We start from the raw sequence: 14,352 nt of genomic DNA, 5'->3' as shown, positions 1-14,352 counted from the left end.
CACTGTAAGTTGCCCTATTTAAAATGCATTTATAAGCAGTATGTAAACATTTAATAAATGTGTTTATAACACACTATAATGTAGTTATAAGCAGATATAAGGACATTGTAAGTATTTATTAATGTACAGTATTTGTCAACAACTATAACTTCTCTGAAAATGTATTTTATACTTTTACAAATGTTTTACTATATTGTCATTCATTATCTGTTTATACAGCAGCATCCACTTATGGTTGCCCATAGAAGGACTTATACTGTATCTGTAATATAATAACACTTATGCTTACTGCTACAGTATATTACACTGGGTTGATATACTGCTTAGAAATGCTAAATAGGAAGACAAACTGTTTTGTCTTCAAAACAAACATTGTTGCACCATATTGGAAAATTCTTCACTTTCCTTCACATTCACCAAATATTCCTCACTGTTTAGACATTATAATGAAAAAAGTTAAAAACAAACAAACGGTCGAAAAGGGTTCGTCCCTGCAAGGAGCTGGCCTTTGAAATTAGTATGTTAGCGTTTTTTTTGCAAATTACTGTACATAATTGATTTCTCACAGATCCCATCAGTGCCAGTCAGAAGTCTCATGTGCCTGAGACAGATCACAAGGGCTTAATTACACACACACACACACACACACAAACACATAGGTTTACTTAAGTCACTTTTGGGGTATTTATATAGACTTACATCCATTTCCTGGAGACTTACCCTAACCCTAACCTTAACCACTGACCCAAAAGTCAGCGTGTTACCAATTAGGGCTACGGCTTTAGTCCCCAGTTGTACAAGTCGTCCCCAATTAACCGGTCTTAAGTCTGGTTTGTGTCCCTGAAAGTGACTTAAGTCATACCCACCCACACACACACAAACAAGGTAATCATATATCATCAATAATAATAATGACATATGTCAACTACAGTATAAACAGTCACATTATTGATAGAAGTTTACAGAGTGATTTGATTTTGTGCCTATTTGTGTGATGTTACACAGCGGAGATCCCTCCCTGTGTGCCGGGGGTGCAGGTGTGTGTTTTCCCTCGCTGACTGAGAGACAAGAGCAGACAAGTTCAGTCACCCATCAACACACCACCGACCCAGACCCAGGGGACAAGGCACAATTTTGGAACAGTAGCCTCACTGCAATGTTGCGTAAAACACTGTACAAGTTACCACATGCAGCTGCCAATTAACTCCTGGCCTGTGGTAGTTTGTTGTCTGCGGACGACTCGAGCACTGACTGATGGGCTGATTGCTATTTACAGGAGAACAGAGAGAAAAGAAAAGAAATTATGGGATGTTTCTTGGAGTTCATTTGATTTAGGAGTGTTTGTGTGTTTGTGCTCGTTTGGTGGTCCAGGGTACAGTTTTTGCTCTTGGTGGGAGAACAAAACCAATGTAACACCTTTTGAATGAGACTAATGAGATAATAATACTGACTAAGATGAACAAATTTAACCATTCTTGTCAATGACAAGATTAATGTTTCCCCAGTTTCACAGTAATCCCCTGTCCTGCTTTTCATCTTTGCACTGTTGAATCTGTTCTCAGGTTACCTCGAGCAGCACATCTCCCCCGAGAGCAGATAAGACACCTGTCACACTTTGCTGTCTCCTTTGCTGCCTGCCACAGCAAGAGCTCTCCCGACTCCTTTCTGCATCCAAATAGCATGGAAATCAGTCGCTTTTTGCTCGGATTATGTGCCTTTTTCCACTTTTTCCACACTGTTTCAGCAGAGTCTACATGCAAGCTGAAGGCCAAGTTCAACCTGAGCGGTTACAAGGATGTGGAAAAGAAGAAGGTGGTCATTGGGGGGATGTTTCCCGTGCACAAGCGCATCTTGTCCAGTGATGGCAACACTTCAAGGGTGCCTGTGTCCTCGGGGTGTGAAGGGTAAGTTAAGTCATTTTCATCAGTGTGATTGTGCTGCTTTAGTCTTTCTTAAATTGGTGTTAGATTATATTTAACTCATCAGAGATGATCTCATAGGCCTCTCCAAGTCAAATGATTGTATATTTTACTGAAATTAGAATTAAACTTATTAAAATTAAACTTGAGTGACTTAATTTTGTGTTTCAAGCGCACAACGTACTCTTGAGATCCTCATCCTCATGATTTTACAACAGAAATCAAAACTAAGAAAGGCAGCACCTCAGGGGCCAATTAGCCCATATTATTATGGAGACGGGCCTTCACTGGATAGTATACAACAATAATCAGCAAGTCTGTGAAATGTCCTCCTGTGGCTAATTTAGATAATAACATCAGAAGACTAAAATACTCTGTACATCTTCCAGTCATCAACTATCTTAATTTAGTACATTTAATGAATGTGGATCTGAGTTTTCTTCTTAATATCAGTTCTCTCTTTCTTGCTTTCTCCCATCATCCTCCAGGTTTAACTTCCGTACCTTCCGCTGGACTCAGACCATGCTGTTCGCCATCAATGAAATTAACAAGAGGGACGACCTGCTGCCCGACACTGACCTGGGCTACGTCATCTATGACTCCTGTTTTACCATCTCCAAGGCCGTGGAGGGCACCCTCACCTACCTGACAGGCCAAGACGAGGCTGTACCCAACTACCGCTGTGGGACTGGGGCACCTCTGGCTGCTCTAGTAGGTGCCGGGGGCTCCGACCTGTCCATCGCCACTGCCAGGATACTGGGACTCTATCACTTCCCGCAGGTAAGGCAGTAATGGGTAGCAGAAAGGTCAATGAAGACAAGGTAAGATTAACAGAATGAGAAAACATGTTCATCTTCTCATTTTTAGGTCAGCTACTGTTCATCATGTTCCGCACTGGAGAGTAAGTTCCAGTTCCCCACCTTCCTGAGGACCATCCCCAATGACAAACATCAGTCTACAGCTATGGCCCAGCTGGTGCTGCACTTCGGCTGGACCTGGGTTGGCACCATAGCTGCTGACGATGATTATGGCAAGTATGGCATCAAAGACTTTAAGGAGCAGGTGGAGGAGGCCGGCGTGTGCATCTCCTTTTCTGAAACACTGCCTAAGGTAATCAGTTAAAGTCTGCTTGTATCTTTCATATACTGTTCTACTTTGCTTATATTATACTGTACTCCAGTCAGTATTTCACTGCCACCCCTGTCAGTTCAATCACATCAGACAATGTCATTCCTGTCTTTTCTAGAGAGGTATGACCATGCATTATTGTTGAAAAATGAACACCCTTTTTACACACTTCAGGTGAATTCCCCAGAGAGCATCCAGCGTATTGTTGAAACCGTGGTTGCGTCCACGGCCAACATCATCGTGGTCTTCTCATCAGATGTAGACCTTAGTCCTCTCATCCTGGAGCTGCTCCACCACAATGTGACAAACCGCACCTGGATTGCCAGCGAGGCCTGGGTCACCTCCGCCCTCATCAACCAGCCTGGGGTGAGCACTCAGTCAAGTGATGGGGATGAAAGCTCTGATGTTTGTTGCTTCAGTCAGATTGAGCAGTTACAGACGCTCCCAGGCATCTAATCAGTGTGAACAAAATGAGTAAATCACATTTTGAGCTGAGTTTGATCATGTGCATTGTTTGTGACCAGGTGAACTCAGTGCTGGATGGCACCCTGGGCTTTGGGGTGAAGAGGGCAGACATCCCTGGTCTTCAGCGCCATCTGCTGGAGCTGGACCCCTATGCTGACCCTCTCACTGAGGAATTCTGGGAGACGGTAAAACTATGTATTACACTGACCAGTTGATCTGAGGAACTTGGGGTGATGAGTTAGGGACCAGTCATCTGTCTTCATCCATCTATTTGTCATATGCAAAAAACAGGAAACCTGATTTTGACTAAAATTCAGGCAGTTCTTGTGACAGTTAACTGAAATCTTTGAGAAAGTTTGCATTTATTTAGATGATGTGCAATCAGTGGTTTTTAACCACATCTTTGTCTTACAGTTGTTTAACTGCACATTGGACTATGGCAAAGCTCTTCGGCAGGCCAAACAGAAGGCCAAGGAGCTTAACGGGACACTTTCCAGGGCGGCGAGGGGGGTTGCTGATGGTCTGTGTACAGGAAGTGAGTCTCTGGGGAAGCTCAACAACACGTACTCTGACATCTCCCAGTTACGAATAACCTACAGGTCAGTTCTCATTAACACTACAGGTATTATCGATTTTCACTACTGAAACAAAATTCACTTTTTATTTTTATGCTACTGCAAATGATACTAAAATTATACATCTACCACTGATAGCAAACCACGACCACCACTAAATGCTCAGTTCTAAGCATTGAAAAGCCTAAACACTGTCCTTTGTGGATACTTAATGAATTTACAGAGCACAATATGAACAGTCTTCATCAAGACTATTTCAGTTCTGTCCTTGATAAAAAAGTTGCATAGTAACCAAGACATTGTTTCTAAAAAAAGAGCGGATATTAGTGTTGCTTAATGCACCACAAACAAAATTAACCTCCAGTGCATTGAGGGTGGAGGGAAAAAAATATAGATTTGGAGGTCTTGAAACCAAAACTGTATGTATGTAAAGATATGTTGTTGTATGCTTATAGAAATTTGGATGATGTTGTGAATGATGATGATGATGATGAGGATGAAGATGTCACTTCACAGTGTGTACAAAGCCGTGTACGCTGTTGCCCATGCCTTGCACAACCTGGAGCACTGTGAGCCTGGAAAGGGGCCATTCAGTGGGAATAGCTGTGCTGACATCACCAACTTTGAGCCATGGCAGGTATGTGTGTCTATGTGTGTGTGTGTGTGTGTGTGTGTGTGTGTGTGTGTGTGTCTGTGTGTGTGTGTGTGTCTGTGTGTACTACCTTGTATATTTATGTTTGACTTAAATCTGGCTCCATCTCTCTCTTTCTTAGCTGATGTACTACCTGAAGAACGTCCGTTTTAAAGTGCCGAACACGGATGAGGAGATCTACTTTACTGAGGGGGATGTGGAGGGCTTCTATGACATCATTAATTGGCATTTCAATAGTAATGGGGAAATATCATATGTCACTGTGGGACACTACAATGGCTCAGCCGTCCCAGAGGACAGGATGACCATAATGAACGACTCCATTGTGTGGAACAATAAGGTGTTGGAGGTCAGTAGCATATTGATTGAGACTGCCATTAACCACATGCTCTTCTAGATTATGATTAGTTGGTTCATATATACAGTATGTATATGTCAAAATCATGTAAACACGTGTGTGTTTCCAGCCTCCTCGGTCAGTGTGCAGTGAGAACTGTCAGCCCGGGACCAGGAAGGGGATTCGGCAGGGAGAGCCAGTCTGCTGCTTTGACTGTATCCCATGTGCCGATGGAGAAATCAGCAACACAATAAGTCAGTATAAAACTTTTAAACTGTACCTCAAAGATATGAAGACATCTTCCTGAAGAGTCCAGATTACTGCTGAAAAATAAAGTTTAGTCAGCGTTCATGTGGTCTATCACAAGTCAGAGTACTGCTCTAATTTACTTATCTGAATCGTTGTGACATACTAGTATCTGTCTAGAATACAGATTCATGGATCCCATTTAGATTTCATTCATTTATTAAACAGGCAAAATAATGTGATAACTGCATTTGATAGAAGCTATGAGGTTAGGTGAACTGGTGACTCTTAATTGCCCGCATGTGTGAATGTGAGTGTGAATGGTTGTCTGTCTCTATATGTCAGCTCTGTGATTGACTGGTGAATCTTGTCTGATGTCAGCTGAGACTGGCTTCAGCTCCCCCGTGACCCTCTAGAGGATAAGCAGTAAAGAAGATGGATGGATGTTTTACTGCAATACTGAAAAAAATGCCAACTACCATGTTGTGAAAGTTGTGCTTCACAACCCTAGAATATGCTGCAAAACTAACGATTGCTTTCTTCAAAATCCATCAGGTTCCCCCTTTCTACTGCCATGTCACAATGAAACAATGCCAAATCAGGATAGTCTTATTATGACAGATAAATCCTGTCATGATTTAGAAGACAATTGCATCCACTGGAACTCTTTCTTTTAATTACTGATATTTTTCAAATATCACCTATTATGGAAAATTTGAATTGGAAAAAAACGTTTGAGAATGTTTAAGGGACGCAAGGAAAAGACATCACCATCAGTTTAAACAACATTAGATAAATGTGACCCTGCTGGCCTCTTATCACCCTCTCGTCTCTCTGACAGACGCCCGTGAATGTATCCTGTGCAGTGGGGACTACTGGTCCAATGAAGCTCACGACACCTGCGTGCCCAAAATCATTGAGTTCTTGGCCTTTGGAGAACCACTAGGGATCACTCTCATCGTCATCTCTGCTTTCGGAGCCCTAGTCACCATCGCTGTTGGGGTGAGATTCATAAACGGAAAAACAAACCTACCAGTGATACCAACAGGTTCCTTTTTACGGCTTTTGCAACTGTTGTCCCATCGATTACAGTCATTGTTTCCATCCAGAATATAGTGAGTGAGGAGCTAAAATGTGGTGTAAAAATGGTCATAGTGTGTTTCTTATCTGCTTTTTCCAGGTGGTGTTTATTGTGAACATTGGCACTCCTCTGGTGAAAGCCAATGATGCTCTGTTGAGTTTCTCGTTGCTCTTCTCGCTGGTGGTGACCTTCCTCTGCTCCATCGTCTTCCTCGGAGAGCCTCAGAAGTGGAGCTGCATGACCAGCCAAGTAGCTCTGGCTCTGGGCTTTGCTCTCTGCCTTTCCTCCATCATGGGTGGGTACACTGTCAAAAAAGATGCACCTCATTTGTGTTTTCACAAGTTCTATGCATTTGATGCTTGACACTGGTCCCATGAATTGTGTGTCTGTCACAGTCTGAGTATTTCCAGGGTTTTTGTAGTTACCAGTAGAAATGAGTGTACCTTCTCTTCATCATATTTCACTTTTTTACATCCCTTGGCCAAGACAAAAATATCGAAATTATGAAAGGATTTTTTCTTTTCTTTCTTTCATCACTGTCTTTACTTCAGGAAAAGCGGCAGTGTTGATGATGCGAGCCCAGGCTCTGAAAGCGGCCCGCGCCAGAGCCAAAGCGGCTGCCAAAGCTGCAAAGGCTGCAGCTGAGGCGGCTGCCAACAGTGGCAGTCCTGATGTCATTGTAACAAACACAAACAACAACAATGATGTCACTGCCTCTGCTAACCCTGAAGTTGACACTCTCACCTTTGCCCACCAGAGGGCGATAGCTGCTGTGGCAACATTAATACAGGTAAACAAAGAAATAAATAAATAACAGGAAACCTGCACATTTGATCAGGATTAAAGGATTAACATCTTTTTGTGGGTTTATCAAAGGCAGGCATACATATTTATATTGTAAGTGCATAGGATTCTCATAAATAAGTGTCATTTTATTTTAAAAACATATAAACTATATGCAAATTAAAAAGTTGTATTATGATTATCACATGATGCTATTTTACTGAATTATCATCCTTCTACCCAGGCTGTAGCATGTACAGTGTGGCTCATCATCCTCCCTCCATACCCTGTCAAGAACACTTCCGCCCAGAATATTAAGATTATTCTTGAGTGCGACGAAGGCTCTGTGGTTTTCATCTGTTGTATATTTGCCTACGACATCCTGCTGGCTCTGCTGGCCTTCATCTTTGCCTTCATAGCCCGGAAACTGGAGGACCACTTCAGGTAGGAAACAAAAGGTTTCAGGTAAAGGTGGAACTAAACAATACTCAATGATATTTCTTCATTATAGTTATAACTCATTAATTTTGAGTCTAGTCATGATATGCCCTAAATATTTTGTGTTGTATTCCATATATAATAGCTAATAGGTAATAATAGTTCTGTAAAATGTCAAATTTATGGTGCAAAACTGATCTTAAAATTGTCTTTTGTCTGGAAAAAACATGAATATGACAGTAAAATTTAGAGTAACATGTTTAGCGGAATTAATTCTTTTTCTATTTACATTATTTTTTATTGTTATTTACATCCTCATATTCTGGCTGTGTGCAGACATTAGAGGGAATTATGTTGAATTAGACAGTTGTAATATTCTGTAAAATGTCAATATGTGTAGAGCATCAAATTTATACATTTTTAAAAATTTAATTTCCAATTGTTGCTCCTTTTTATACCAACATTTCAGATTTGAAGCATTAATTCTTCTCTAGTCAAGCATTTTGGTCTTAAACAACTTTTTTTTGTGACACTGTAAAGACATGATGCATGTTTCTTAATCTGTCTTCCAGTGAGGCGAAGAGTATGACCTTCGGCATGCTGGTCTTCTTCATCGTGTGGATCTCCTTTGTCCCGGCTTACCTCAGCACACGTGGCAAGTTCATGGTGGCCGTCCAGATTTTCGCCATCCTGGCTTCCAGCTTTGGCCTGCTGACCTGCATCTTCCTGCCCAAGTGCTACGTTCTTTTGGTCAAACCTGAACGCAACACTGAGGAGATGATAAGGCCCCACACCAAACCACGTGATGGGACTTCAACTGGGACCTCAGCTTCACTCAATACAGCTGCTACTGAGGTCAATGCTACGGCAGTCATTGATGATTAGTGAAGAAGTGCTAAGAACTAACTGAGTCACAATAAATAAAACTGTAAACGATGCAGCTGGTGAATTTACCACTGCTTCATTTGGCAGCTGGTCCAGCTGATTAGGATTTATATTACAATCATCATGTTTTGTCTATAATTCACAGAACAATATATTATATACAAAATATTGTACATTTATTCTGATTGGACTGAAGGTGTAGCTTCACATGAGTTAGATGTAGCTAATTCAATAAGCAATATCCATGAGGAAACACAACTGCTACCTCAACGATTACTCAAAATCACTAAAACGCATTAAAAATATGTTACTTCTGTCAAATCTATTGTCCCAATATGCAAAAAATACTTCAATAATTAGTCACAGTGCATGATGGGTTTCAGTTATAAGTCAGTAGTGAGTTCAGACACAAAAAAATCATGCTGCATCCTTAGAAGAGTTATTTAACTTTGACTTTACTTGCTTTACCATGATGTCTGTAAGTCATCTGATATTTTAATAAGTCTCTGATATTTTAACAAATTCAGATTCTAACTGTCAGAGATGCTTTTGTTCCTTTAGATTGTTTACTTTGTTCTGTTGTCATTTTATCTAAGAAAACTAAGTAAAAAATATTCACACATAAATAAAATGAATGTAACTCTATTGGCATAATTCATATTAACAATGTAATAAATCTTATTTTCAGTCATGAATAAGTATTGTTGTTGTCAATGCAAAAACATTCTAGAAATACATTTTATTTAATCATTTTAAGTAATTTACTGACTGTCAAATATTTGGTAATATGCAAGTCAATATATTGTGTTGTATTACACAAATCAGAAATAATCTTCTCATAGTTCAGCTGTTTCAGTACATTGTCTGCAGACTAGAGGACTGACAGATTCAAAATAAATGACTGAATCAACAAGAAATATTAGTGCTGCTGTGTTACTCTCTAAATCAATAATGTGCTACATTATAAAGACTGCTGGTATGAGGGAGCAGTGCTGATTTAATCAACAGAGTGCTAGAGATTTGTGGCACATTTAGGGAAATTCTGTCACCCACACGTGGTGCTATTGTTTCAGTATGTGTATGTGACTCTAAACTGATTCATTTTTTATTAAAAATGAATCAAATACTGTAACGTGAAAGGAGTTGCTTAAAGTGGTGAAACCACTGAAAATATCACAAACTCTGCAGTTCTCCTCATCTCTAATGCAACCCAGTCCTCTGTGGAATATTTTATCACCTTTCAACTATTTTTTTTTTTTTGGTTTCAATGTTTGGTTCAGTCTCATTGCTCTCATCAACCTTGTTTGCAGATGCAGCAGGCAGCTGCTTTCAGCAAAAAAGCTCTGATAAACCCACTGTATGGTACCTTCCCAGTGGCAAACAGGCAAAGTTAGTGACAAGCTGGTGAACATAGTGGAGCATTTAGCAGCTAAAGAGCCTGATATTTCCCTCAAGACTTGGTGAAAACCAAAACAGAGCTAAAAGGAGTGAAAATTAGCCTTAAATTCATCAAGTGACCAGACTCTGAATGAAAGCTAATTGTGCTCTGTTTCTGCTAGATGTGGAAATATTCAACTGTTTGCCATATGTCAATGTTTTGTGTTTAGCTTTAGCCAAATTTTCTTTTTTAAATAAATGATTTTTAACGGAGGGGATGGGTTATTATGAGGGAGAATTACACTCTACCTCTGACGTCCTTCCCCCATATCCCCCCATGTAGGTTCACTTGTTTTGTAAGATGACTCTCAGACTGCAATGATACAAAAAACTACAAGAACATCTTGAGAAGAGAATCTAATATCTTAAAAATTGATCAGCAATTTCAAGATAATTGGGAGGATGGCATGTTAACAATCAGGATGCATTTTAATCATTTTGCTAACAAGGAGGATGGCATCCCCCCTCAAATCACCAACCGAATGTAGCTTTAAGATAAGCAGGTGCCAACAGGATGGAACAAGAAGATAGTTGACTAGCTATGGTGTCAATGTTCATGTAAAGTAACACGTGTGCAACATTACTGTATGACCAGTAGTGCTGGTTGGCATGATAATACTGTATATTAGCCTAGAAGACCTAGCCTGGAGGCAATTAGGAGAAGCTGCAGTTAAATTTTTGCCCATGCATTCTCCATGACATGATCTGCAGGTCAGTAATCAGGAAGGTCAGAAAATGACATCCCTGGTGAATCAGGTACAGAAGGAGTGAGACAGTTAGGGTTAGGGTAGGGTCTTCTTCAAAGAATGCAGGTTTGAAAAAAACAATAACGCAGACATGGTGAAGATACATCTGTGAGGTGACCAGAGAGATCCAGCAGAGCGGGGAGCTGGAAGAAGTTGCTGACTGTGGAAATACTCTGCTGATTCTGTCACCACATAAAAGTGGGTTGATGGATGGATGGATGGATGATGGATGGTGATAACCATTGCAGCAAAAATGACTGAAGGTTTACTAAGTTGGTAATTGCACTGTGCATTTTCTGTTTTTATGTCTGAGAAGCTTTTTGTAAACTTGTTTTTGAAAAGTGCTGTACAAATACATTTTTTATTATTATTATTACTAATTGGAGATTTTATATACATTAAACTAAATGGAAATTCACAGAATTATCTTATTTATTGTTTTTCACGTAGTAATCTTTTGACACTTATGTTGTAAGCATCCCAAAGTTGTTCAGGCATATCATGCACTTTCAGAAATATGAAGCCTCATGAAACTTTGAATTTTTGCAGTGAGACTACTTTTATGAGCTGGAGAGAAATTAATTATGCTGAAATACATGTGATGGATGGGTTAGTGCTGAAAAGATGACAAGATGAGAGGAAGCATATTAAAAAGTGAAATAAAAAAGTACTTTATACTGCGCACTAACAAGGTTGAGAGAATCATGATATTAATGTGTGTGGATGCATTGTCTGTCTCATAAATCATGATGAGCAATGTTAACTGAATATGGGAAAAGACAATGAAGCCATATTTTCTGTTGATTCATATGATTTGAGTAATCTTTAGTTTTTTCTCTCCTCTCAAGCGTTGACTGTATTGTTGTACGCTGTTGCTTTAGTGGTCAACTGAACTGTGAACTGCAGGTTTCCTTTTGTCTGTGTGTGTGTCTTTGTATTGTGCGCAGTTTGTAAGTGTGCTCTCGCTCATGAGCACGTGGCTTTCCAGGAATCTGTGAAGCCGTGAACTGTATCCAATCAAAGCTGACAGTGTGGACGGTAATAAATTCTCCTGGTGACAGAGCGGTGAAGGAATGTGTTTATAATTTATCGTCAGCTGACGAGAGCGGACAGGAACACTGGTGCTAAATCAAGACAAAATGTGCACACGTGCATCACTGCATGTGTGTGTGTGTGAGAGAGATCATTTTATGTTATGTTATGCATGTTAGTGCGTCTTTATGCATGCACTAATGTTAACCCTCAAGAGTTATTTTTTAGTTAACACTTTATTTTATCACTTTATAAAGTCATCACACTCAGTTTACAGCAGTTTACCTTGTAATATCTTGTCTTTTAATGTTTGTTTTTTTTCTTGTCATATTGCACGTCCGAGTGCAATATAATGAAAGTTTTTCCTTTATGACATGTTTGCTTTAAATAAGACTATGTAACAATGTGCTTGTCTATTTTCAAATGAACTTTTATGGGATGCATGACACACATCTCACTCATTAGCACAATGATCCCACCTTTTGGGATTTTCTTCCTACACTGTTCAAACACCTCTATACTATAAATTAGCATCTTCTGGACCATGTTTGCAATATATTTTAATAATAGCACACAATGCAGGACTTTGTAAGGTCTCCATTTGATTGATAAAGAGCTAAGTGAGTGTGGCACAATCCAAAGGGGCCAATAGAGCTAATGTCATTTGTTCCAGCCAGTAAACATCGCTGAGGCGAATTGTGTTTACTGAGGGCTGCTGACGGTTCGCCAACGAACTGAAGAGAAGAATTGATCAACTTTCAATCTATGGAGACAGAAACTCTCAAGAGATGCGGAGAGGGGCCTCACTAATCACTGAGACAGCATTGTCCTGCTCGAGATTGTGTGTGTGTGTGTGTGTGTGTGTGTGTGCAGGGGCAGTGATTTAAAATAACTTATACTGTAGAAAAGGTAACACTCCTTTGGGGTGTCCCTGCTGACTGTGAGCATGTGTGTGTTAGTTGTATGTTTGTGTTTGCTAAAGTGTTCATGTCCAACTGAAATTGAACCGCTTTGTTTTGTGTACTACAGCATTCATATCTGCTCTGGAAATCACTTGTTGTGTGTTCTGCTTTGGAAAAAAAATCATAAACCAAAAGGGAGAAATTTATCATTTAAATTCTTTTATTTCATGATGGCTCTCTCTAGTTTTACATTATTTGGATGAAATATGGTTCTGCCACCCACCTACATAGCTGGAGACCTTATTTCAACACAGTAAATTAAATATTAATGTGGTATTCATTATAGTCAGAGCAGACGGTCACACTGAACCTGACAGCATCCTGCTACACAACACAAGAGCCACAGACTCTGAATAACCCACATTAGCTTTCCTGCTAAAGTCTCCTTCTTATCTAACTTACAGACATGAACAAATGTCTTGTCCTGCACCCTAGCTTGTTGAATGAGCCACCAAACAAACATTCATCAGGGAAAAGTGCATTGCTAACATCAGTTAGCTTGCTAGACAGCTAATTATCTGCTCAGCTGCAGCACATAAACATGTAAACGTGCCTGAAAATGTCACTTCAGTCCCGTTAGTTCATTGCTCTTCAAAATCTCTGTTAGCAACACACTGTCAGCCCATGACTTGTAGCTACAGGAGTTTGTTTACTTTCTCTGTTTACAGTGCAACATTGGTAGCCTTCCAGCTAATATCAATCAAACAAGCCTCTGACAAACTCTCACAGCCGACTGAGAAAAAAAAAAGACCTTTTTTCTTTACTTATGTATAAGTAATATATCTGTAAATATATTACCAATGTAATATATTTAAACCACCAATATATTAAATAAACATTGTTTGACACTGACATTGTTTTTGACTGCAAAAAATACGATTTCTGTTAAATTCTAAAGGAAAATTCTGGTAATTCAAACTGGTGTATTTCCCATATATGTAGCCATCGTGACAAGAGAGCTCATGCTAACTTTAGACTCGATCACCAGCTTCGTTATCAAGATTCAGCCAAAGTGGCTATATTTATGGGAAATACATCAGGTTGAAATGAACAGGAATTTTCCTTTAAAGCTTCATTCATTCAGACTGATTCAGACTGAAAAAAGATTAAGTGCAACATGTGAATAGCAAAGGGAGATGGCAGCTGATACGTGGCAGTTTCTTAGGCATGTTTTAACATTAAAGCCTCAAACTCACCACAGTACATACAAATGGGTGGCAAATCAAAGGAAAAAAACGACATAAAGCATCTCAAGTGTTTCTCCAGGGCAACTTCAACGCTACTCGGCACAGATTTCCCTGGGACTCTATTGGAGGAATGAACATCATCTTTCAAAAAGATATTCCCTTATTTGGTGTTTTGATGATGGTGGTGGAGAGTCGCTCCAAAATCTCTAGTATGTGTCAACTGGGTTAACATCTACTGACTGTGAAGGTCACAGCACATAATACACATTGTTTTCATACTTATTAAACCATTGATCCTTCACATCCTGTATGGAAGCATCCGCATTTGTTATGTTTCTCAACTCATTTATTCAAGTTTTTAATTTGTCACACATCCGTATATGACAATGATCAAACACACATACATATACACCACCTGCTCATGAGGGTGTTATCAAAGAAATGTCCTCACCTGCTTGTTGTGTTCACAATGCTCCAGC

The 14,352-nt window shown here is 39.7% G+C and overlaps 1 protein-coding gene across 1 annotated transcript; it reads left to right on the top strand.

The window, feature by feature from the left end:
- Positions 1 to 1,570: 1,570 nt before the first annotated feature.
- On the top strand, positions 1,571 to 9,380 carry LOC122984077 (vomeronasal type-2 receptor 1). The gene is made up of 14 exons (XM_044354381.1): positions 1,571 to 1,904; positions 2,408 to 2,699; positions 2,787 to 3,029; positions 3,222 to 3,413; positions 3,572 to 3,697; positions 3,927 to 4,111; positions 4,604 to 4,724; positions 4,861 to 5,088; positions 5,207 to 5,330; positions 6,164 to 6,324; positions 6,503 to 6,698; positions 6,955 to 7,193; positions 7,431 to 7,630; positions 8,197 to 9,380. Exons 1-14 carry the CDS (start codon positions 1,681 to 1,683, stop codon positions 8,507 to 8,509), a joined length of 2,844 nt encoding a protein of 947 aa, XP_044210316.1. The 5' UTR covers positions 1,571 to 1,680; the 3' UTR covers positions 8,510 to 9,380.
- The last annotated feature ends 4,972 nt before the right edge of the window (positions 9,381 to 14,352 follow it).

Source organism: Thunnus albacares, chromosome 6, assembly GCF_914725855.1.
Source record: "Thunnus albacares chromosome 6, fThuAlb1.1, whole genome shotgun sequence".
NCBI lineage: Eukaryota > Metazoa > Chordata > Actinopteri > Scombriformes > Scombridae > Thunnus > Thunnus albacares.
This window is presented reverse-complemented; position numbering and strand designations above follow the sequence as displayed.